This window comes from Panthera uncia, assembly GCF_023721935.1.
Source record: "Panthera uncia isolate 11264 chromosome B3 unlocalized genomic scaffold, Puncia_PCG_1.0 HiC_scaffold_1, whole genome shotgun sequence".
NCBI lineage: Eukaryota > Metazoa > Chordata > Mammalia > Carnivora > Felidae > Panthera > Panthera uncia.
The window spans coordinates 86,151,836-86,174,603 of NW_026057582.1; the positions used below are offsets into that span (position 1 = coordinate 86,151,836).

Sequence of the window (22,768 nt, forward strand, 5' to 3'; positions counted from 1 at the left end):
AAGATGCTCCCCACCCCGCAGGCTCGAGGAGCCAGGATGGGGTGCCCTCACCCTGGGAGAGGGCAGAGGGATAGCTGAGGGTCCGGGACGGAGGGACTCTCACCGCAGCTGCGCGGAGCGCCTGGTACCCCGCCCCGGACCCGGTCTCGGGCGGAGGCGCTCTCTGCACCGGGGCCGTCCGCCGCAGCCGGGGACGGACAAAGCACCGGGGTCTGCGGCGACCCCGGGCGGCGGCGGCGGGCCAAGTTGGCCAGAGTCGGGGGGACGAAGGGGTTCCGCGGGCAGGAAAGCGCGGCACTGACCTGGATGGTGCAGGTGTACTCGCTGTCGTCCAGCAGCCGCACGGTGCAGCTGTACTCGCGCTCCAGGCTCCTGCTGCTGCCGCTCATCAACCTGCTCAGCATCTTCCCGCCCGCCCGCCCGCCCCCGGGAGAGACGCGGCGGCGCTGCGGACCCCGGACCAGGCGCCCCTCAGCCGGGCAGCTCCTCGCGGGCCCCGGGCACCTGCACCATCACCCCAGCCGGGTCGCGGCCGCTGCCTCCTGCTGTCCCAGCTCCTCCTTCTTCTCCTCCTCCTTCTTCGCCACCGCCTCCCCCCAGCCCCGAGCAAGCGCCCCGCACTCTCTCCTCCGCGCCCCACTCCCCATGCCCAGTTCGTGGGGCGGGGCCTCGGCCGGAGAGGGGCCAATGGGGGTCAGCGCGGCGGAACCGAGTGGCAGAGAGAAGAGCCAATCGAGATAGGGTATTGATATGATGGACAGGTGGGAGAAGCAATCATGGGAAAGCAGTCGGACAGAGCCTAGCGGGACCAGCCCTCTGGCGTCCCAAACGAGGGGCTCCTCTTGTCTCTGCGGTTCCTGTAGAAGCTCTTTCCCCTCCCCCAGGCCAGGTGTGGGCACCCGGCTGGATAAATGTCTGCTGCGTGGAATACGTTTAGACTCTGCTTCAGGGGCCAAGTCCCACACTCTGCAACGCCGCGAGTCCCGCCCTCTCGGGAGCCGGGGCGGTGCAAGAAAACAATCCCCGCACCTGCAGAATGCAGGCACCTTCCGCTCCGGACCGGGAGGCTGCCCCCACCTGAGCTGTACCCCAGGTGGGCGCGACGGGCCTCTGCCCCAGCCCTCTTATTTTGAACAACATCTATTTTACAGTAGCTGCTTAAGTAAAAGCTGTAGGGTTCGAAAGGGCTCTTAAGCACTCGGGTTTAACCCCTAGGAAACCCTTCACTCTAACACCCTATGCCTCGCTTTTATTTTCAGAAGACAAAAGAGACTGAGGTGTGCTCCTTCAGCCGGTAGGGTGCAGAGGAAGTGGTGGGTCCTTTCCTTGCACCTTCAGAACTAGAATTACCGTATTTTCTTACTGCCTCAACAAAACACCAGAGTATGTCAGGAGGTATGTATCACAGAGGAAAAAAAAAAATGTCTACTGCCCTTTGTGACCCCTTATCTAAAGATCTCACGTTCTTTATGAAAACTTCACCAAGAAACATAATATTCTCGCTCAAAATTTTTTGATGGAAGGAAACGTTATATAAAAGAATCATATCAACACAAAATTGATGCCAAAATATATTAATTTAATAAATAATGAAAGATGCATAATTTCCTATTATTTTAATTTATACTGTTCTTGTTTATACGGATAACAAACACATAAAAATGAAACCCTACATTAACTTAGAAAACAGCCAACTTTTAAAGTACTTGTTTGTTTGTTTGTTTACCCGGAGGCACCTGGCTGGCTCGGTGGGTACAGCATGTGACTCTTGATCTCAGGTCCTGAGCTCAAGCCCCTTTCTGGGCATAGAGCCTCCTTAAATATAGTATGCTTCTCTTGCGTCCTTGGTTTCCAATATTTCTCCCAATTTTTTTGCATGGGACCCTCTCCCACTTTAGTTATCACCTCTTTATTAGTTGCATTCTCATTTATGTCATTCAATAGTCATAAGAGGAGGTTTCGCTTTTCTTTTTTTTTTTAACGTTTATTTATTTTTGAGACAGAGAGAGACAGAGCATGAACGGGGGAGGGCTAGAGAGAGAGGGAGACACAGAATCTGAAGCAGGCTCCAGGTGCTGAGCTGTCAGCACAGAGCCCGACGCAGGGCTCGAACTCACGGACCGTGAGATCATGACCTGAGCCGAAGTCGGACGCTTAACCGACTGAGCCACCCAGGCGCCCCGAGGTTTCGCTTTTCAATGTAATCCTAGAGTTAAGAAACTAGAACAGTAAGTCAAATATTCTAGCCATTAAACCAGATGTGAGTTCCTCTACTTTGTAGCCACAGCAGGTAGCCTTGTATGTGCAACACAGTAAGTATTCAGTAAGTTTTTGTTGAATGAAGTAAATGAGATAGATATTTCATTGCATCTAAGTCCCGGGGAAAGATACGTGAAAAAATTAAGAATTTCAGGAAGGTCTTGGAGATAAATGAAATTATTAATATGTCAAAGTGATATTTTGCAAAACTCAGCTTTGTTGTGTAGTTGGGAGAAGACAATGAAAGATTTCAGGCAGGCAGAACTTATGTTGAAGGCAAAAGTTGCTGTTTGTTTACAGAATCTGTAAGAGCAAAAAAAAATGTCCAAGAAGCTAGAGGAAGCCCAGTAGTTTGATGGTAGGGAAATGTCTTTAACAGGTTATGCAAATAAGCAGCTGTTAGAATAAAAAGGCAAAGCATCATGAATCCAGAAAAGCTCCCAGGAACTGAATGCAGTCTTTTTTCAGAGTATGACCATAGATGCAATCAACAGGGATGAGCCACAACAGTGGCTTCTATGCCAATGTGTTAAGTAACATTCCTGTTCAGCCTAAGAAAATCATATAAACTTAGATGGGCACCTCATTGAAAGACCAGTTACATATTCATCCATGCTTATGCATAATATCCAGAAAGAATTTCAAACTTTCCTTTACGCTCTTATTCAGAACACTTTGTCAGGAAAACAGAGGATGGATGCATAATGGAAGAAAAGCAAGAAACTATCAGTTTCTGGTGAAATGTATGCCTATTTAGGGATTGAGAGCAGAAGCCTGGGAGAAACTAAAAAGAAAAGACACATAAAATCACACTGAGGAATATTTTGTTTGTCTTTGTTTTTGTCAAGCCTTTTGAGCAGGATATCCAGGATAAAAAGGGTGTGTTCAATAAAAGGCCTCATGTGCCCTTGATAATCAGAGCATCATAGCTTTCATTAATTTTTTGGGTATAAAGGAGGCCATATTTAAAATTCCAAACTACAATAACTCTGAGCTCCCACCTTCCAAATTATTAGGATATCGGCTCCCTTTAAAGTTTCCCTCCCTTCTCTACTGTTGAGGAGTCCCTAAGGGTGATTCTGTCACCAACATATGCCTGAAATAACTGAATTACTCCTGCCTGTATTTCAGATGTCACATACCCTGATGTTCTGGGATACTGATCTCTCTCCAGCCAATGAAACTTTCACCATTGCCTTGGGATCCAGCAGGAAGAAGCACTGCCTCCTCTTCACCAGGACATCACAAACCCTGGTTCTTCCCATCATAGTCTCCTTATAGCACAGCTAAGACCAGGGTTATATAACAATATTAAAAAGGAAGAGCAATACAGAGTAAACTGCAGGTATGACATGGCTACTCTCAAAGCCCTTATGGACTACAGGCCTGCCTTATTGTTGAGCTTGCAGCCAGGGTCTATGTGGCTAATGACAGCCCCCCTCTCCATCAAGAGTTCCCCTGACCCTGTCTTGAGCATTCAGGCTCAACCACTCAGAGAAGAAAACAACTCTCCTCACCCAGTTTAAGGTGCATTTTCAAAGTCCCACCCTCTGTCCCAGTTGCTGCCTTTCCATAGGATGACTGACCATGGGAATACCTACTCCTTTAGAGGAAACCCCACCTTCCATCCTGAGGAGTGTGACCTTAACCTTTGACCCAACTGGACTATCACCTTCATAACATGAGTCCAAACCCAGCACATTTCTCACAAAGACTGAGTTAATCTTTATAAATAGGTCTAGGTAGAGCCTCACCAAAGCCAGTCCAGTCCCTTTGCCTAATTATTTCTCCAGTAAGCAGTAAGGATTATGCCTGTCCTTGTTTGCCTGTATCTTTTAGAGCTCAGCTTTTGTTCTTCTAAGAGCAAGGGCTGAAACAAGGACATTCGCATCTCCACAGAAACAACACATATGTGGTCTACATCCACAGAGAGAAAAGGAACAGTTTTTCTCTTCTGCATCAATGTCTGCGGAAGCAATGCTCCTGCTCCACACACAAAGATTTGCATATCCAAATGGAGCACTCTGCTTCACAAACTAAAGCATCTACACTCAAGTTATAGTTTTCCAAGAGTAATAAATGTATACTTGCTTTAACATGAATAGTTAAACAATCCATGTAGTTTTTCCAGAGCAGTCTGCCTCTGAAGAAATGTTCAAGTCTTCTCTTTCATCAGGACAGAAATCACCAATGGTTTAAGAAAGCTTTTCTACCTTCTACTAACTCTTAGGATTTTCAGTTAGCCCCCATTACATTTAGAAGAATTTTTAATGTGTATTTCTATGTGGAAATATAAGTGCATGTATTGTTTTTATTCCAAACTACATTTATTGATCATTTACTGTGTGTTAGGCACATACTCTATGACAGCTTTCTAGAAAACATAGACATAGCCCAAAGAATATGGGAAAATGAGATGTACAAACAAAAAAGTTCACAATCTAGGAGAGAGTGTTAGGTATATACACAGTTAGCTATTATACAACATATGGAGCATGAGTAAAGTACTATAAGAGAACAACAAATGGTACAATTATTTAAGCATGGGAGACAGCACAGTCTCCCATGAGAAAGCATTTGAGTTGAGCCCCTAGGAATGAATAGTATGGTGATGGGTGTAGACAGCAGAAGAGCAAGATATGGTATGAGGAGTGACATTTTAAGTAGAGGAAACAGCATGATAAAGACATAGAAGAACAAATATGTATAGCATGTTTTAGAAATTGCAAGTGCCCCTGGATAGATAGCACGTGGGCTGCATTGGCTGGGAAGAAATGGACTGAGGACAAATCATATAGAACCTTCCATGCCATAGTTAGGAATTTGGACTCTGTTGTATAGACTGGTGGTGGGGGGTTGGGAGTGTTGCAGGTTTTTAAGCAGCGAAATGACAGAATCAGATCTGTGTTTTGGAACTAATCATTTTGATAGTGTCAATGTTTAAATTATAGCAAGAGGTGATTATTTACTATGGAAAAAATGCATTCTGAAAACAATAGAATGTCTTTAATGAGGCATCAGAAGCATTTATAATAGGTGTCTCAGATGTGAGTGACAGGCTTTATTATATTCTCCAGTTATGGTTCATTTTCCTTATATTTCCAGCCAGTCTTCAGTTATTGTTCTAGAAATGAAATGTATATGAAACAAAGCAAATTAATTCATTTATTCACAAAAGATTATTAATGGTCTACTATGTGCAAGTCCCCATGCCAGGGGTTGAGAGAATTCAAAGATGAATAAAATATATTCCCAATCCTCATAGAATTTACAGCTCTATGCAATCTGCAAAATTACTTCAACATTTATTAAGTATTCAGTTTGTGTAGATTAAAATTCAACACACATTGGTCAAATATATATATATATGTATATTTCTCATAAATATATATATGTGTATACATATATATATTTATGAGAAAGACAGCAAAGATAGGAGAAACAGCCTAAATATGGGCAAAGAAAGTATATAAATATGAAGAAATTAGAACAGCCCATATTTCTTGATTAATAGTGTCAATTGACAATTTGCTCTGCAAAATGAAATAATTAACATTACTGTACTTCCTCCCAAACTCTGACTCTAACTCCCAATCTTTGTGGTTCATATTATTTCTATTTTGTCAGGGTTTATAATATTTATGGCTTCTGGCAACTGATTTCCTCTAGTTATTTAATCTTACTTCTGTATTCAAATGGATTCAGGGCTTTTACCACCAGTCCTTTTATCCTCCAGATTCACCATTCACATTTTACTCATGTCCTGGTACATGGGATTTTTCCACTAAGTAGTTTAAGAATGGCTAATGGCCACATTACCTTTCTTTCTTTCTTTCTTTCTTTCTTTCTTTTCTTCTTTCTAAACATACAGTGTTTTGTGAGTTTCAGGTGTATAATATAGTGATCCAACAATTCCATACATAAATCACCTGGTGCTCATCATGACAAGTGACCTCCTTTATCCCCATCACCTATTTCACCCATCCCCCCACCCACCTCCCTACTGGTAACCATCAGTTTGTTCTCTACAATTAAGAGTTTGTTTCTTGATTTGTCTCTCTCTCTCTCTTTCTCTTTCTCTCTCTCTTCCCACCCCCTTTGCTCATTTCTTTTGTTTCTTAAATTCCACATATTCCACATATGAATGAAATTATATGGTATTTGTCTTTCTCTGACTGACCTATTTCACTTAGCATTATACTCTCCAGCTTCATCCATGTCATTGCAAATGGCAGGATTCATTCTTTTTTATGGCTGAATAATATTCCATTGTAAATATACACCACATCTTATTTATCCATTCATCCTTGATGGACACTTCAGATGCTTCCATAATTTGGCTATTGTAAATAATGCTGTGATAAAAATAGAGGTGCATGTATCCCTTCATATTAGTGTTTTTGTATTCTTTGGGTAAATACCCAATAGTGCAATTACTGGATGATATGGTAGTTCTATTTTTAATTTTTTGAGGAACCTCCATATTCCACAGTGACTATACCAGTCTGCACTCCCAACAGTGCATGAGTTTTTCAAAAGTCTCAGCATCCTTGCCAACACCTGTTGTTTCTTATGTTGTTTATTTTAGTCATTCTGATGGATGTGAGGTGATATCTCATTGTGGTTTTGATTTGCATTTCCCTGATGATAAGTGATGTCGAACATCTCTTCATGTGTCTGATGGCCATGTGTATGTCTTCTCTGGAGAAATGTCTGTTCCTCTCTTCTGCCCATTTTTAAATTGGATTATTTGTTTTTTGGGGTATTACCTGCATTCTTTCTTGTCTACTTGTTGCATTTATACTTGAATAAATACTTGTATAGAAATATTACTTTGGGCTCACATTTTTTTCATTTTCTTTCTCTCAGAATTTTACAGTCATTGCTCCTTTGTTTTTTTTCCTGATATTTGCTATAGAGAAGTCTCAGATGAATCAAAATTTTCCCTATACAAGATTTTCTTTTTTTTCAAGATATCTGAAAGATTTATACATTTAACCCTGAAGTTTAAGAACTTAGAATATATCTCTATGTTAATTTTTCTAAATCAATTTTCCCTGGTATAAGATGGGTAGTTTTCTGAACAATAATTCTTATTACCTTTGCATTTGTTGGGTTCTCTTCCTCTGGGATGCCAGTTAGCCCAATTTTGGATCATATTTGACTACATCTTTCTTTTTTTTTTTTTTGATTCTTAAATTTCTGTGGCTTTTCCCTCTTCATTCATTGTGATTGTCCCAAGTCTTTTCCTCTCTGCCATTAACCTGATTTTCAGCCAAGTCTATTTTGTTCCTTGCTGTTCAAATTTATTTATATTTCTTTGATTCTCAATTATTCTGCTGTTTTTTTACTTTATTTTTAAGTAATCTCTACATTGTGGGGCTTGAACCCCAAACCCCAAGATCAAGAATTGTATGCTCTGCCCACTAAGCCAGCCCGGTACCCCTCAATTATTCTGTTGTTTTAATATTTCATCTTGGATTTCTTATTTTTTTGAATATTATTTCTTACTGAGTCTATAGAAGAAAACCTTCATAAAGAATATGCTTCAGAGCACCTGGGTGGCTCTGGGTGGCTCAGTTGAGTGTCTGACTCTTGATTTCAGCTCAGGTCATGATCCCAGGGTCGTGGGATCAAGCCTCATGTTTGGTGTAGAGATTGCTAAAATAAAGAAATAAGCTTCAAAGAATATGCTTCTCTTCTCTGAGTTGTGACAGTCTCTTCTTGACCAAACTTTAGTCAGATTCCTCTGAATCCCCTTCCCAACTAGCCTTGAGTTTTGGACTTTTTTCCGTCTTTTGGAATTTTGCCCACCTTTGCATCAGGTTAGCCAGAATCCCCCAAACTCTTCAACATCTTCAATGTGTTACCAAATTCTTCATCTCCTACTATTCCCAGATGATGTTTGATGACTTTGGGCCATCTTCAGCAAGAATCTTGTTAGGCCCCTTTAGCCAGAACCTCCCCTTATCCTTGATGTTTCATCTTAGTAATTTTTCATCCACTGACATCCATCTCATCCCCACTCTACTCTTTGATTATAAATTCCCACTTTTCCTTGCTGTCTTCAGAATTGAACCTAGGTGGGTTTTTTTTGTTTTTTGTGGGTTTTTTTTGTTTTGTTTTTTGTTTTTTAGTTTATTTCCTTTGAAAGAGAGAGGAAACATGAGCAAGGGAGGGGCAGAGAAAGGAGGGAACAGAGGATCTGAAGCAGGCTGTGTGCAGAACAGCAGAGAGCCCGATGTGGGGCTCGAACTCACAAACCCTGAGGTCACAACCTGAGCCAAAATTGGATGCTTAACTGATTGAACCACCCAGGCGCCCCAGAATTGAGCATAGTTTTGTACTGAGGTCTCCTTTCCCCTGAATAGTTTTTATGAATAAAATCTGTTTGTAATCACTTTAACTACTGTCCAGCTCTGTTTTTTCCTTAACAGTTGTTTTCATCTGAACTAGATCCTTTTACCATGCTTGAAGGGTGGTCATGTCATATAGTTCATCCAGTTCATGCTTAGCATGGACAGACCATTCAGATTTTCACTTTGCTCTGGTATATGCCAGTTTTTTTTCCTCCTGCTTAGGACTTTGGATTTGTTTTCCAACTAATTTTCTCTAACATGAGGATGCAGGATAAGGGGAAGAAAAGAGGGAACTTAGGGCCAAGTGTATTAGCTCTACTCTCTTGTGAGATTCAGTTAAATGGCCTTTCCCAGCCCAGTCTAACCAGCCAGGGGTGTATTACTCTCCTTGTATCAGTTCTTTTCCTTAGCTTGGTTACCTGGAAAATGGAAAGCTTATTGTCTCCACTGAGGTCCTATGGTAGTATATAGAGGATTCTTTCTAAAACAAATTTCTTGGGGGCCCCTGGGTGGCTCAGTTTGTCAAGTGTCTGTTGATTTTGGCTCAGGTCATGATCTCACGGGTTGGTGAGATCAAGCCCCAGGTTGGGCTCCTCGCCCAGCAACAGCACAGAGCCTGCTTGGTATTCTCTCTCTCCCCCTCTCTCTGCCCCTTCACCCCACTCAAAGCATTTAAAGAAAAATAAAACAATTTTCTTGGATTCCTCCATTTCTCCACCCTCCTCAGAGTTACTTATCTACATCCTCAGAATTCTTCACCAATTAATGAATGTGGTGTATCCCCACCACACCCTTTCTTCCTCTCATTCTTCTTTGAGGAATAGGGGCAGGGTGAGGAGACATACCTTACTACACCAGAATATTCTTTTTCATTTGTTGGCCACAGTTTTTTTTCACATTTCATTTCTACGTGAGATTTTATCCTTTATCTTGTAGCTGCTGGTGAAGTTTGGGCTTTGTCAATGAATTTTTATTCTTGTCCATTCCATTACATATTGGTGGAGAGAAAACCTGTGACCCTGCCTAATTCTTCTATCCTTACTCAGAAGCTTGTCACCTAACATCAGCTAGGTTTGAAGTAGTTGCTAATCAAAGATATTTTCATAAAGAGGTTCAAATAAAAGAGAAAGGAAGAATAAACATTCCACAGTGCACATGCTAATTATTCAGTAAATGTCTACAGAATTAATTTAAAAGTTTCCCTGGACATCGTTCAGTTAATTAAAACTGCAAATCATTATTACGTCTTATCATTTCATTTTTTTCCATTATAGTAATAAGGGAGCACTCACTATATGCCAGGGACTCAGCTGGGTACTTTATATGTATTATCTAATTGAATCCTCACAACACCATGGTGAGGTCATGCTATTGTTATCATCCCCATTTTATAGATGAGGAACTTCCAGTATAGTGAAACTAAACTGTCATAAGAATTCAACTGTTAGGAAGCAGAACCTGGACTCATATCTAGGTCTCTGGTGCCAAAGACTATGCATTTAATAGCTACATTATACAGCCTTCTTTTTTAGAAAGTTAGTGAAAAGAGAGGAGTCAGAAAAACTGAATACAAGCTCTAGATCCAACATTATATACTATATAATCTTGGCTAGTCATTTGAACTCCCTTTCTCATATGTAAAATGGGGATAATAATGTCTTCCCTGGCTGTTCTGAAAGTCATAAGACTTTTATTTGTTTTATGTTTGTTTGTTTGTTTGTTTGTTTGTTTTGAGAGAGAGAGAGAGAGAGAGAGAGAGAGAGGCACAGGGAGAGGGAGAGAGAGAATCCCAAGCAAGCTCTGTGATGTCAGCCCAGAACCTGATGTGGGGCTCGATCTCATGAACTGTGAGACTATGACCTGAGCCAAAACCAGGAGTCTGATGTTTAACTGACTGGGCCACCCAGGAGCCCCACTTTATTTTTTCGAATATGTTTTTTAAGGTTTTATTTTTAATTAGTCTCTACATCCAGTTTGTGGCTCAAACTCACTATCCCAAGATCAAGAGTCACACACTCTACTGGCTGAGCCAGCCAGGAACCCTAAGACTTTAAAATGGCAGGTTGAACACAAGCATTTACCTCTTTTATTGCTCTAAATCCACCAAAATGAGAGTAAAGTGATTAGGAAAAAAATCATAAACTTACGAGACCAAGGTGAATGGAGGGGAGCCACAGCAATAACATTTTGGAAACCAGAAAGCATATGGGTGACTAATAATTGACTAAGCAGACTCAAGAAAGTTGAATCCAAACCCAGCAAAGGGGAGAGGTGAGAGGCAATTTGATTTGCATGTAGAATCCACAAAATATTTAGAAATTGATGAACCAGGTGCTTTTATAAGGGGAGACAGAACTGAAAATTGGAGGATTGTTTGAAAGTCCATTTAAGTAGCAGTTCCCTTCCTCAGCTCCATGCAGCCAAAAGACTTCTTTTCTCCACTCTGTCAGAAGAGAGAAGGTAATTCCCTGGAGAGAGTAAAACAAAGTTTCTGAACTGGGGATAGGGTCACCAGAAATTTAAGAAATTTAAGTAATACTACTAACATAAAATATAGAGACCAAAACAAAAGGGAAACAGTCAACTTTGAGTATGGAAAGACTAAGCAGGAGAAAGAAGATTTTCAAAGAACAAATTATTAGTAAAGATTCTAATAGAAATGGGAGACAATATGGCATCTCAAGTAAGTACAGGATGCGATTTGGGGGAAAAACACATTCAGAGAATAATAACAAAACAAAGTACCTTTATAAGTATAAAATAAAATAGGAGAAATGAAAATTAAAACTTAATAGGAATAGGGAAAGAAGGTAGAGGGCAGGAAATTATCAAAGGCATAATTCAAGAAAAATTTCTTTACTGAAGGACATGAATTTCCCAATTTAGAGGGCCTGCCAAGTTCCCAGCACAATGGATAGAAACAAAGCCACACCATGACACACCACTGTGAAATTTCAGAACACTAGGAACAAAAATAAGCTTCCAGAAAGAAAAAAAGCTACAAACAAGCATTAGGATTACACTGGACTTTTCAATAGCACACTGGAATCAAGAAGATACTAGAGCAATATTCTCATATTCTGTGGAAAATGATTTCCAATCTAGAATTCTATTTTCGGGGTGCCTGAGTGGCTCGGTCAGTTAAGCGTCTGACTTTGGCTTAGGTCATGATCTCACTGCTTGTGAGTTCGATGCCTGCATCAGGCTCTGTGCTGACTGCTCAGAGCCCCGAGCCTCCTTCAGATTCTGTCTCCATCTCTCTGCCACTCCCCTGCTCTGTCTCTCTCTCTTCCTCTCCCCCTCTCTCTCAAATATATAAAACATTAAAAAAAATTAGAATTCTATTTTCAAATAAACTATCAGTTGGGTAAAAAGACATTTTAGACATGCAAGATTGCAGTAAATTTAACTCTTATGCATCCTTTCTCAGGAAGCTATCAAAGGATGGGCTCTCAAAGAATGTGGGAGAAAACCAAGAAATAGAAACACAAGGTAGACTGTGTCATGTGTTCAAAATATTCCCTGTTCCTCTCTATCAGGACTAGAATTTTACTTCCCATCCCACTGACATCAATTTTGGCCACAGTTTTGCTTTGTACAATAAAACGTAAGGGAAAATGGTAAACATCATTGCTTTTTTCTTTCCTAAAACATTGGTATGGCCCAGATGAAGACCGCCTCTGTCTGGGTCCTGTGAAGAAGCCAACAGGGAGCACAGGTGCCCCCAATGCCAAGAAGATATCTAATGAAAGTGAGAAATAAATCTTTTTTGTTTTAAGCCGCCAAAATTTTGGAGTCATTGGAGTACTTGGCTGGCTCAGTCAGTAGAGCATGTAACTCTTCACCTCAGGGTTATAGGTTCAAGCTCCACATTGGGTGTTGAGATTACTTAAAAATAAAATCTTTAGGGGTGCGTGGGTGGCTGAATTAGTTGAGTGTCGACTTCAGCTCAGGTCATGATCTCACAGTTTGTGGGTTCCAGCCCTGCATCATGCTCTGTGCTGACAGCTCAGAGCCTGGAGCCTACTTCGGATTCTGTGTCTCCCTCTCTCTCTGTCCCTTCCCTGCTCCCATTCTGTCTTTCTCTCTCTCTCAAAAATAAATAAACATTAAAAGAAAAAGAAAATATTTAAAAAGAAAAGAAATTTTGGAGTCATCATTGAAAAAGAAAAGAAGGGGCACCTGGGTGGCTCAGTTGATTAAGCATCAGACTTTGGCTCAGGTCATGAGCCCATGGTTCCTGGTTTTGAGCTCCACATCGGGCTCTGTGCTGACAGCTCAGAGCTTGGAGCCTGCTTTGGATTTTGTGTCTCTTCTCACTCTCTGCCCCTCCCCCATTCACACTCTGTCTCTCTCTTTCTCAAAAATAAACATTAAAAAAAATTTTTAAAGAAAAGAAAAGAAAAAAGATCAAAAATGAATATACATGATCCTGGAAATGGGATCTAACACAAGAAAGAGATTGTACATCTAAAACCTTTTTTAAAAAGAAGAAAAAAGAGATGTAAATTCTCAGAAAAATGGTAACGTTTAATCTCAGAATCATAGCTGTGAAGCAACTCTAGAGAAGGATCAAAGCCAAAATGGAGAAAATCAGAAGGCTCTCAGGTGTTTCAGAGAAAGTAAAAGCAATAGACTACCTAATGTGCCTGATTATATTGAGAAGAAATAGACTTTTGGGGGAAGTTTGGTTGAGTTAGTGATAATTATATTAAAAGCAAGTGAAAAATAAAAACAAAGCATTTAACAGCTCTAGGAAAAACAAAAGGAAAAGTAATAGTAGTATATACTCATTTACATAGCTACAGTAATATAAATAGTGATTTGATTTATTCAACATTATGATATAACTATATAAGAAGAGTGGGTCGGAAAGTGTGTACATAGGTGATTGGTGTAGGCTGGGGGTTGAGGTAGTTGAAAGATATATCTTTCATAGATAACACCTAGTTTTTTTTTATCAAGATGTAGAAATGTAAGCATATTATTTAGAGATATTGAGACCAATACAAAAAAAACAGCTAAAATAGCTGAAAATTGTTGACTCTAGGCAAGATAGATAAGAAAACAGGGGACTAGAAAATTGCTGTTTTCTGTAATAGACCTAATAGAACTATTTGACTCCTAAACCATGTGCATATTTAACTTTGATAAAAATGAAAACTAGGGACACCTGGCAGGCTCAGTCAGTAGAACGGGCGACTGTTGATCTCAGGGTCATGAATTCGAGCCCCACATTGGGCGTAGAGTTTACTTAAAAGAAAAGAAAACTAAACCTAAACATTGCAGCACAGGGGTGGCTTAAGGCTTAACAACTCCAAAGATAAAAAAAGAAAATTAATACAATAAACCAATGCAACACACATTTATGCACCAAAAGAGGGAAGGAAGGGATAAATGGAAAGGGAGGGAGGAAAGAAAGAAGGAAGGAAGGGATGGTAAGAAAGAAAAAGAAAGAGAGTGGGAGGAAAGGAGAAAGGAAGGAAGAAAGAAAGAAAGAAAAAGAAGAGGGAGTTTGAAAGAACTTTGTAAACTGTAAAGCCCTGGGAATATTTATAGTGAATGTAAACAAATTAGAAGACTGAGTGGCATGGAAGCAGAACATACCCGGTAAGTGCATGACTCTAGGTTCAGGCAGCCCATGACTCAAATTCTAACCCTGCTGCATACTAACCGGGTGACCTTAGGAATATTACTAAGCCTCAGATTCCTCATTTGTTAAAAAAAAAAAAAGGATAATGATAGTCCCTTTCTCCTAGCCTTGCTGTGAGAATGAAATGAGATCAACCCTTCCACAAACAAAACATCGGAAAAGTTTTATCTAATACAAGCCTCTTTTGGGGCACCTGGGTGACTCAGCCAGTTAAGGATCCAACTCTCTTTTTTTATTATTATATGAAATTTATTGTCAAATTAGTTTCCATACAACACCCAGTGCTCATCCCAAAAGATGCCCTTTTCAATGCCCATCACCTACCCTACCCCCCCCCCCACCCCCCATCAACCCTCAGTTTGTTCTCAATTTTTAGGAGTCTCTTATGCTTTGGCTCTCTCTCCCACTCTAACCTCTTTTTTTTTTTCTTTTTTTTCCTTCCCCTCCCCCATGGGTTTCTGTTAAGTTTCTCAGGAAGGGATCCAACTCTTAATTGCAGTTCAGATCCTGATCTCTCACAGTTCTTGGGACCAAGCCCTGCAACGGGCTTCGCACTGTGACGGAACAGGGCCGCCTTTAGATTCTCTCTAGAGAATCTTTAGATTCTCTATCTCTGCCCCTCCCTCTCTCTCAGTATCTTGCTCTCAAAATAAATAAGTATATATATATATATATGTATATGTATATATAATACCAACCTTTTTTGTTCTCTCATCTTCTGTGGATTGATAGACGTGAAATGGATGACTTAAAAGGCAATCAATAAAAGGGAAAATTGAAAGCAAAAATCTGAGCTGATACCCAAACTGGAGAACCAGCCTCTGAATCATTGAAAACTGCATTATGGTTGCTTCAGCAGCAGTAATTGGCAAGCCAATTGCCTTAGAGCTACAGCTGTTGCTTGTCTTTCTGTTTGTTTCTTGTTCCTTTCTCTCCTTCATTCTTGATCATTGTCATTATCATCATCTTTTTTTAAGTTTATTTATTTATTTTGAGAGACAGAGAGAGAGAGCAGGGAAGGAGCAGAGAGAGAATCCCAAGCAAGACCTGTGTTGCCAGCATGGAGTCTACACAGGGCTTGATCCCACAAACCGTGAGATCATGACCTGAGCCGAAATCAAGAGTATGCTTAACTGACTGACCCACCCAGATGCCCGTATCAACTTTTAATGCATGCTGACATCTCATTCATTCTGCAAATGATAGTTGAATGCTAAATGCACTTCTTTTAGACTCTGCTTCCCATGTGCTCAGCTTATCTACCTACACAATTTAGGCAACAAGTTAAAATTATAGATATGGAAAGGAATTTTTTTTCTGCAACAAGGAGTTGGTTATGATCCATAATAGGTAAGGAGGTTTTATTATTCCAAAAGCAACCACAAGGATATTTGACCAACATCCAACTCACACAGGAGATTGTTTTCCTCTGCAAGTAGTATAATTCTTTCTGAATCCGAAAGCCATTCTACTTCCCTAATCTGGTAATCACAAAATGTGATTTTTCAAATTAGATTTTTATGTCGTGCTAAATAAACTTAGTTCTTCGTTGCATACTAGGAAGCAGGTTTTTTAAGGACATGGTGGGTGAGGGAAACTTCCAATCTCCTAGATTTTATTGCCAGGAGAAATCTAGGAGTTCTGTGTGAAATATAGTCCTTTTTTTCCCCCTACCCATCATCCAGAGATGCAGCTAGGGCTAACATAAGGCTTTTTTAAGGATCACCAATCCTTCATTAAGAGAATGCCCAGAAGTTAAAGTACAGAAGACAAAAGAAACTGCCTAAAAAACTGCCTTATCCATAGATATCCTGGTGTTTTGTTCTCCCTCTCCCTCCCAGCCTTTTTTATCCTTCTTATCCATACAGGTGTGCCTTTGGGAGCTGAAGATCCCTATAACCATCCCAGCATCCAGTCTAATTTGCCATTGATGCTGTGGTTCCAGTCTCATGCTGTAGTTTTGACACAGAGTTCTGTGTCTTCTGGTAGCTGCATTCCTTTCTGATTCCTTTAGTTGGCTCCCTTGTCTTAATACCCTGCAAAATCACAGTCCCTTTGAGAAAGGATCTAATATGCTGTTACTAGTCCTACATTCCAGATGCTGATATATGCAAACAGCAGGCTGTCTGTTTAGATCTCTGAATATTCCCTCTCCTGAATTACCCAGCACTGTGCTATCCACTGTAGAAAAACTGACCCCAAGTTATTCTTCCTTCTTGTCAACTGCTTCCCCCAGGCTACCCTCCCTTTCCTATTTCCATGGCCTTCTTATATGTACCAATAAGGCAGGATTCCTCCCAGGGCCTGCAGCTGGGTCCACCCTGTACCTCTCCTGACCCAGTGTACCTTGTCCACTTGTAGTTAACAAGAACATGTTGGCCCTGTCCTAAGAACAGTCATCCAACCAACCTGCTGGGAAAAATGTGATTCTCAGAAGGAAGTAAGAAGTCTGAACTTTGAGATCAAGGCAGTTTGTACATATATGACTCTACATAGCCCTCCATAGCCACACTGGTTTCCCTGTTAAAGATAGACAATTGTCTATTTCCCTAATTTTGAGTTATTAACGGAGTTTGAAAGAGTATGGCATCGGTTGGAATAATTAGTTACGTTGGCTGAACTTTCAAGAAAGTATAAGATTTTGCATTTTGGTATAATAATGGCTAATGCCAATTATTATATGCTAGGCACTATATTAAGTGCTTCCTATAAATTAACTCATTTTATCCTCACAACTACCCAGTGAAGTAGGTACTGTTATTTTTTTTTAATTTTTATTTACTTATTTTTAATTCCAGTATAACTAACATACAGTGTTATATTAGTTTCAGTTGTATACTATAGTGATTCGCAGTTCTATACATTAGTCAGTGCTCATCACAATAAGTGTTTTCTTAATCCCCCTCACCTATTTCACCCCCGCCCCTGGCCACCAGTTTGTTCTCTATAAAGGGTCTGTTTTCTGTTTGTCTCTTTTTTTTTCTTTTGTTTCTTAAATTCACATATGAGTGAAATCATGTGGTATTTGTCTTTCTATGGCTGACTTATTTCACTTAGCATTATACTCTAGATCCATCCATGTTGTTGTAAATGGCAAGATTTCATTCTTTTTTATGGCTGAGTAATATTCCTGTGTGTGTGTGTGTGTGTGTGTGTGTGTGTGTGTCTATACCACATCTTCTTTATCCATTCATCTATGGATGGACACTGGGGTTGCTTCCATATCAGTAAATAATGCTGAAATAAACATAGGGGTGGATATATATGTCTTTCCGAATTAGAGTTTCTCTTTTCTTTGAGTAAATACCCCATAGTGGAATTACTGGATTATACTGTTATTATCCCTATTTCACAAAGGAGAAAATTAAAGCACAGTGAGGTGGAAAACCTTACCCAGGTTTACACAGCTAGTAAAACTAGATGTTAAATTCAAGCAGTCCTAGAAGACTACTATCTGATATTGCCTTTGGGAAACTAAAACAGATAAGGGATGGGGTCTTTAGCTCCTCCTTCAAAATGGACATTATAGTTCTTAAAATAAGAAAAGTTCAGACTGATTGGTCTCAGTAAATCAAGAACTCCTAATACATTTGGCTCTATCTCCATAATACATTTGCTAATATAAACAGGAAAGCAGCCAATTACTAGGAAAGTGTGTTTTGTATTTATTAAACAATACTATAAAATTCTGATGAAAACCCCTATTGTAATTCAGACTTGAGGGGTTTTTTTGTTGGTGTTCAGAAACTGGTCCAGCTGTTCCTCCAGCTGCCTGGTTATTCGGCAGGGACAAAATCAGTGAATCAGTTCAAATTCTAAATTTTGAAAAGGACAATGCATTTCCTTTTGTCTTCATGAGATACCTACATTTAAATTACAATGCCAAAGCAACGAGGCGTTGTGTGAGCAAATTTACATAATTGGTGTCAAGGGTCTAAAGCAGACGCAGAGGGGGCTAGAAATTGATGGAACTGATAGGGCTCATTATTCTATCCATCTTCGTGTTTTTTAAGCCCTTTAAAATGGAGACATTAAATTGCTGTGCATATCTCCTTTAAGTCTAGCTATATTATTAGGGAGTAATTAGGTTAAAGAAAGAAAATGCAACCGTAAGATTTTGCATGTTTAGATCTATGCCTTTTTGTTTAGAACTTGTATGGTAAAACATGTTCCCGTTGCTGCAAAGATTTCATTCCATTCAGCATTTCTTTGTGACCCATTTGCTCACGAAGGCTGCTGCATCTGTTGTACTAAACAGCCAGTTCAACCACCGGAAGGGTAATCTGGATAATTCAAACTAAATTTTAAGGAGCCGCACATCTGCAGTAAATGTGGCCTATGTCCTTCATAGATTTTAGCTATTCTTTGTGGAGAAGAACATGTCTTAATCAGGGATAATTGCTTGCAAGGAACAGAAACCCACTTAAACTTGCTGAAGCACAAAGGGGGTGATGCTTATTAAAAAGATACAGGAGTATCTTATGGAACCAAAGTCACAAGATAGCTAGATTGTGACATGGGACTTAAGATGCCAAGGCATTTGACTTGGAACTTGAAAGTCAGGACCTAAAGGTATTTTCTTCACCTCCTCTAGGCTCAGTAATATCTTTTTTTTTTTTTAATTCTGAAGGTCAGCTTTCTCTGCTTCAGCATCCCCTTCATAAAAAATGACAATCCAGCCCCAGCGCTTAGTCACCTACCAGGTCCAGTGCCCAAAACAAACTGGAGACTCTGTATCCCAATTCCAAATATCCAGAAGAAAGAATGTAATTAGCCCAACTTAAATCATGTGTCTACCTTTTGTCCAAGCAACTTTGAATAGAGGACACTCATATGGACACTGACTTGCTTTGTCCTGTTTAGTAAGTGAGGCCAGTAGGCATTTGAACAAGGATTCATTACAACACATTGTTGTCATTCTTTGGAATTAAATGGTGGTGAACTGGAAACGAGTTAGCGTTTAAACCTTCTTGGATCCACTTTTTATCCATCTCTGCATCTCAAATCCACCCTTGTCTCTACTGATAACCCTAGACACTTGATTTTACCATTTCTGCATCTGCCAAAATCATCAACAAAGAGTTGACAAGCTGATTGCGAGCATTTGTCAGGTTGTACAACTGATGCTAACTCTCTTTCTCGTGGAGAATTTCCTGGAAATTTTATTTTCATGCTTCAGGAAATTTCACAAGTGATCCCTGCAAATATCTCCAGACTTGCCCTCGAGTGGCAAGGTGCTCAGTTCTCAAAAATAGTATCAGGAAAGCCAATGTGCACCTTTTTGTTAGAACTCCCAAATAAATGCTATCCACTGTGAAGATGTATAAAAGGAAAATATAAAGTGAAACCCTTGTTAATTAACACATTATAATTTTGGCTTCCAGGCTGGAAATGAGTACCTTCATTAAAATACAGCCATATCATTGTCAATTCCAACTGACATTTCAGGAAAGAAGTGATGATCCATCTAATGGCCAAATTCAGCCATGATAATCCCATGCTACTGTCATTTAGCCCAGATCAAGGCTCCTTTCCATGTAACTAAGAAGGAGAAAGTGCTGTATCTTCTTAATTTTTAAAAATTTAGTTTAACTGTTAATTTTCACAATCTATGTGAAAGTTTCCCTGTGGCATCTAGAGTTTTCCCTTGATATAGAAGAAAAGAAAATCCCATATTAAATAACTTTTTTTAACCCACTCACTAAGAACTTCAAATTTTAGGAGCTGAAGATAGAGATGATTTCCAAATTGCATCTGTGCAGAAAATGCTGACTTTGGGTAATAGTCTAGGAATAACTATAACCATTTTTCCCCCTTCTTATGTTTTCCAAATGAGTCATAAAGGACCCTCTGCGTTCAAATAGTATGTCATGAAATGGAAAAGATAAAACACAGAAATTGGACATTGCTGTCTATTCTTGATGAATCCAGCTTAGTGTTATCTGGTGTGAGGCCAGAATAGCCGCTCTAAAATAGGAGTGAGTTGTAAGCCATGACAGCCATTTCCAGTGTGCTGTGCTATTTCTCTGTTATGTGTATGGCACATCTCTCTGGGTGGAAGAAATGTTGCTTTGTCTTTGAGAATGTCTGATCCAGTGGTTCTTAATCTTGTTTGCAAATTAGAATTACCCAGGAACTTTTTTTTAAAAATACCAATGTATGGAGTCTACCAAGTAAACATGAATCTTGGAGAACCAGGGTAGGGTATCAGTGTTTTTAGAGAGCTCTCGAGGGGATCTAGATGTGTCACCAGAGTTGAGAATGCCTGGATTAGACTTTATGAAGATAATCTGACCACTCCGTTTTGCCCTATGGACCAGTGTTCCTCAACTGGTCCTCATTATCACCTCCTAATGAGGCTTTTGAGATTTTTTCCCCTAGTTGCCCCTTCATTAAAATTTAATACCACATGTATATTGTATACCTGTTGTATACTGTATGTATATCTGTACTTTATACATTAAAAAGTAAGGCTCTTTTGCCCCCCAGAATGAATATTTGTCCTTTTGGGGTGATATTATTCCTATTGAGAATGGATGTGGTAGACTGAACCAATCTATTGATCTAGATGGGCTGGGTTGTGCTGCAGTGACAAACAACCCAAAATTTCAGTGGTTTAAAACAACATAAGTTCACATCTTGCTTACCCGACATGTACATTCGAAATTAGCAAAAGAGTCCTGCTTGCCAGATTTCCAGAGTGCCTTCTATCTGGAGTTTTACTGGTTACTATGGCAGAGGAAAAAGGAAACATAAAGAAGGATGCCCTGGCTCTTAAAACTGATGCCAGGGGAACTTCCAAAACTTCCATTCACATTTCAATGGCCAGAGCAAGTCACATGGTGACACCTGAGTTCAAAAGGACAGGTAAGTGTGATCCTCCCACAAGAAGGGAAACTAGATATTGATGAATAATCCACCAAGTAGGCAGTCTTCTCAGACATTAAGAGAGCAAGAAAAGGAAGGAAAGAAAGAAAAGAGAGGAAGGAAGGAAGGGAGGAAGGAAGGAAACAAAAGGCACATATGCTCCTATTGATCACTAAGAGTATCTTTCCTGGCTACTGTGCTCCTGGATCCAGGGCAAGAGAGGACATGACATACTACTGGCAATGCTACTCAATTCTTGATTTTTATGCCTATCTTTTACTTGAATTAAGGTGAAATTAAGAGAATTCAGCAGGCATTCTTTACTAATTTTTTTTCATGATTCTACTAACCCCGTACCAATAAGCATGGCATCCCACTTACATCATTAACAAGAATCCTTTTAGTGGACTCTCCAAATAGTCTCTTGGAGCACGTTAGGTTTTCCTTGTTGGCTTTTGATAGGTTTCATGTTTCCAGTTTGATGTTTGGGAGTATTTGCTAACTACATTATATACCCTGTACAAAACTTATTTTAACTTCAAACACAGAAAATGCAGGTCAACATCCTGTATCTTTTGTTTATCAATAAAATTTCTACCAGACTGTGAAAGATTTCCAAACCTGGTGAAGGAAGTGGTCAGGATTTCCCATTACAAACCATGATAATTGAACACATTGCCACGTGCTCTAATCTCGAATGAAGTCTGGATACAGTGTACAAAAAAAAAAAAAAAAGAAAGAAAAAGAAAAAGAAAAAAAAGTAACTTCATAGTTGAAGCCAGGCATCATTTAGCCAGGCTATATCATTTAGAAATAACAAGGGGGCCATAAAAGAAATAATGCTTGTGGAAAGCAAGAATTTCAAGTTGAATTGACATTATGACTCAAAATATTTAATATGATGCTTCTCTTGTTTCTTGTTGCAGTTATACACATCAGCTCTCATTGGTTAACAAAAGTCACACCAGCTCCTTGGTTACTTCAAAGTCAGAGCTTACCAAAAGACTTTTTGAACTATAAGATTGTCTATAACTTGGAAGATTTTAGAAAGCCTCTGATTAGGAAAAGTAAAAAATAGGTTATTGGTCCTTGCTCTATGTTCTATGTTGCATAATAAACCTTTTAATGCTGAAGGAATCCCAAACAGATCACTATACATCCATAGTTATTAGAGCTTTATCTTGCAGATTCCTATAATGTGCTTCCCACATACCTCTTTCTCTTTGATTTACCTTGATTCATCTTGAGGATAGAGGTTCTCTCTTAGTGATATGGGCTTCCCATAACCCTCTCCTGTCATAGTCCCTTCTTTACCTTTGCCCCTATCCCTGCTGCAACAATCTCAGACTTTAAGGAGATTAAAAGGTGTTTTTCTTCCTAAAATGTGATCATTTTATGACTGTCTTCAGTTCTGTTCCTTCCTGGGCAACAGAGAAGCGTATTCCTAAATATCATAGAGCAAGATCATTCTCTCAAGATCTCGAAGATATCACCAATGACAAACTTTTTACTCTAGTAGATATGTAATGACACAAAAAGTCTAAAAATGATTTTCAAATATGTCTCTAGAATTTAACAATGAAAACTGGAGCCTCTGTGCTCTTTATCACCTGTACCTGGCTGGAATTCT

General features: G+C 39.7%; 1 protein-coding gene across 1 annotated transcript in view; it reads left to right on the top strand.

Annotated features, from left to right (window-relative positions):
* Window positions 1-4,569, top strand: part of LOC125910375 (translation initiation factor IF-2-like) — a 113,160-nt gene extending 108,591 nt beyond the window's left edge. Inside the window, exons 3-6 of the mRNA XM_049614130.1 lie at window positions 75-742; window positions 885-1,093; window positions 1,260-1,395; window positions 3,391-4,569. Coding sequence (XP_049470087.1) covers window positions 75-742; window positions 885-1,093; window positions 1,260-1,276 — 894 coding nt within the window. The 3' untranslated portion in view covers window positions 1,277-1,395; window positions 3,391-4,569. The remainder of the gene's footprint in view (window positions 1-74; window positions 743-884; window positions 1,094-1,259; window positions 1,396-3,390) is intronic.
* Window positions 4,570-22,768: the final 18,199 nt, after the last annotated feature.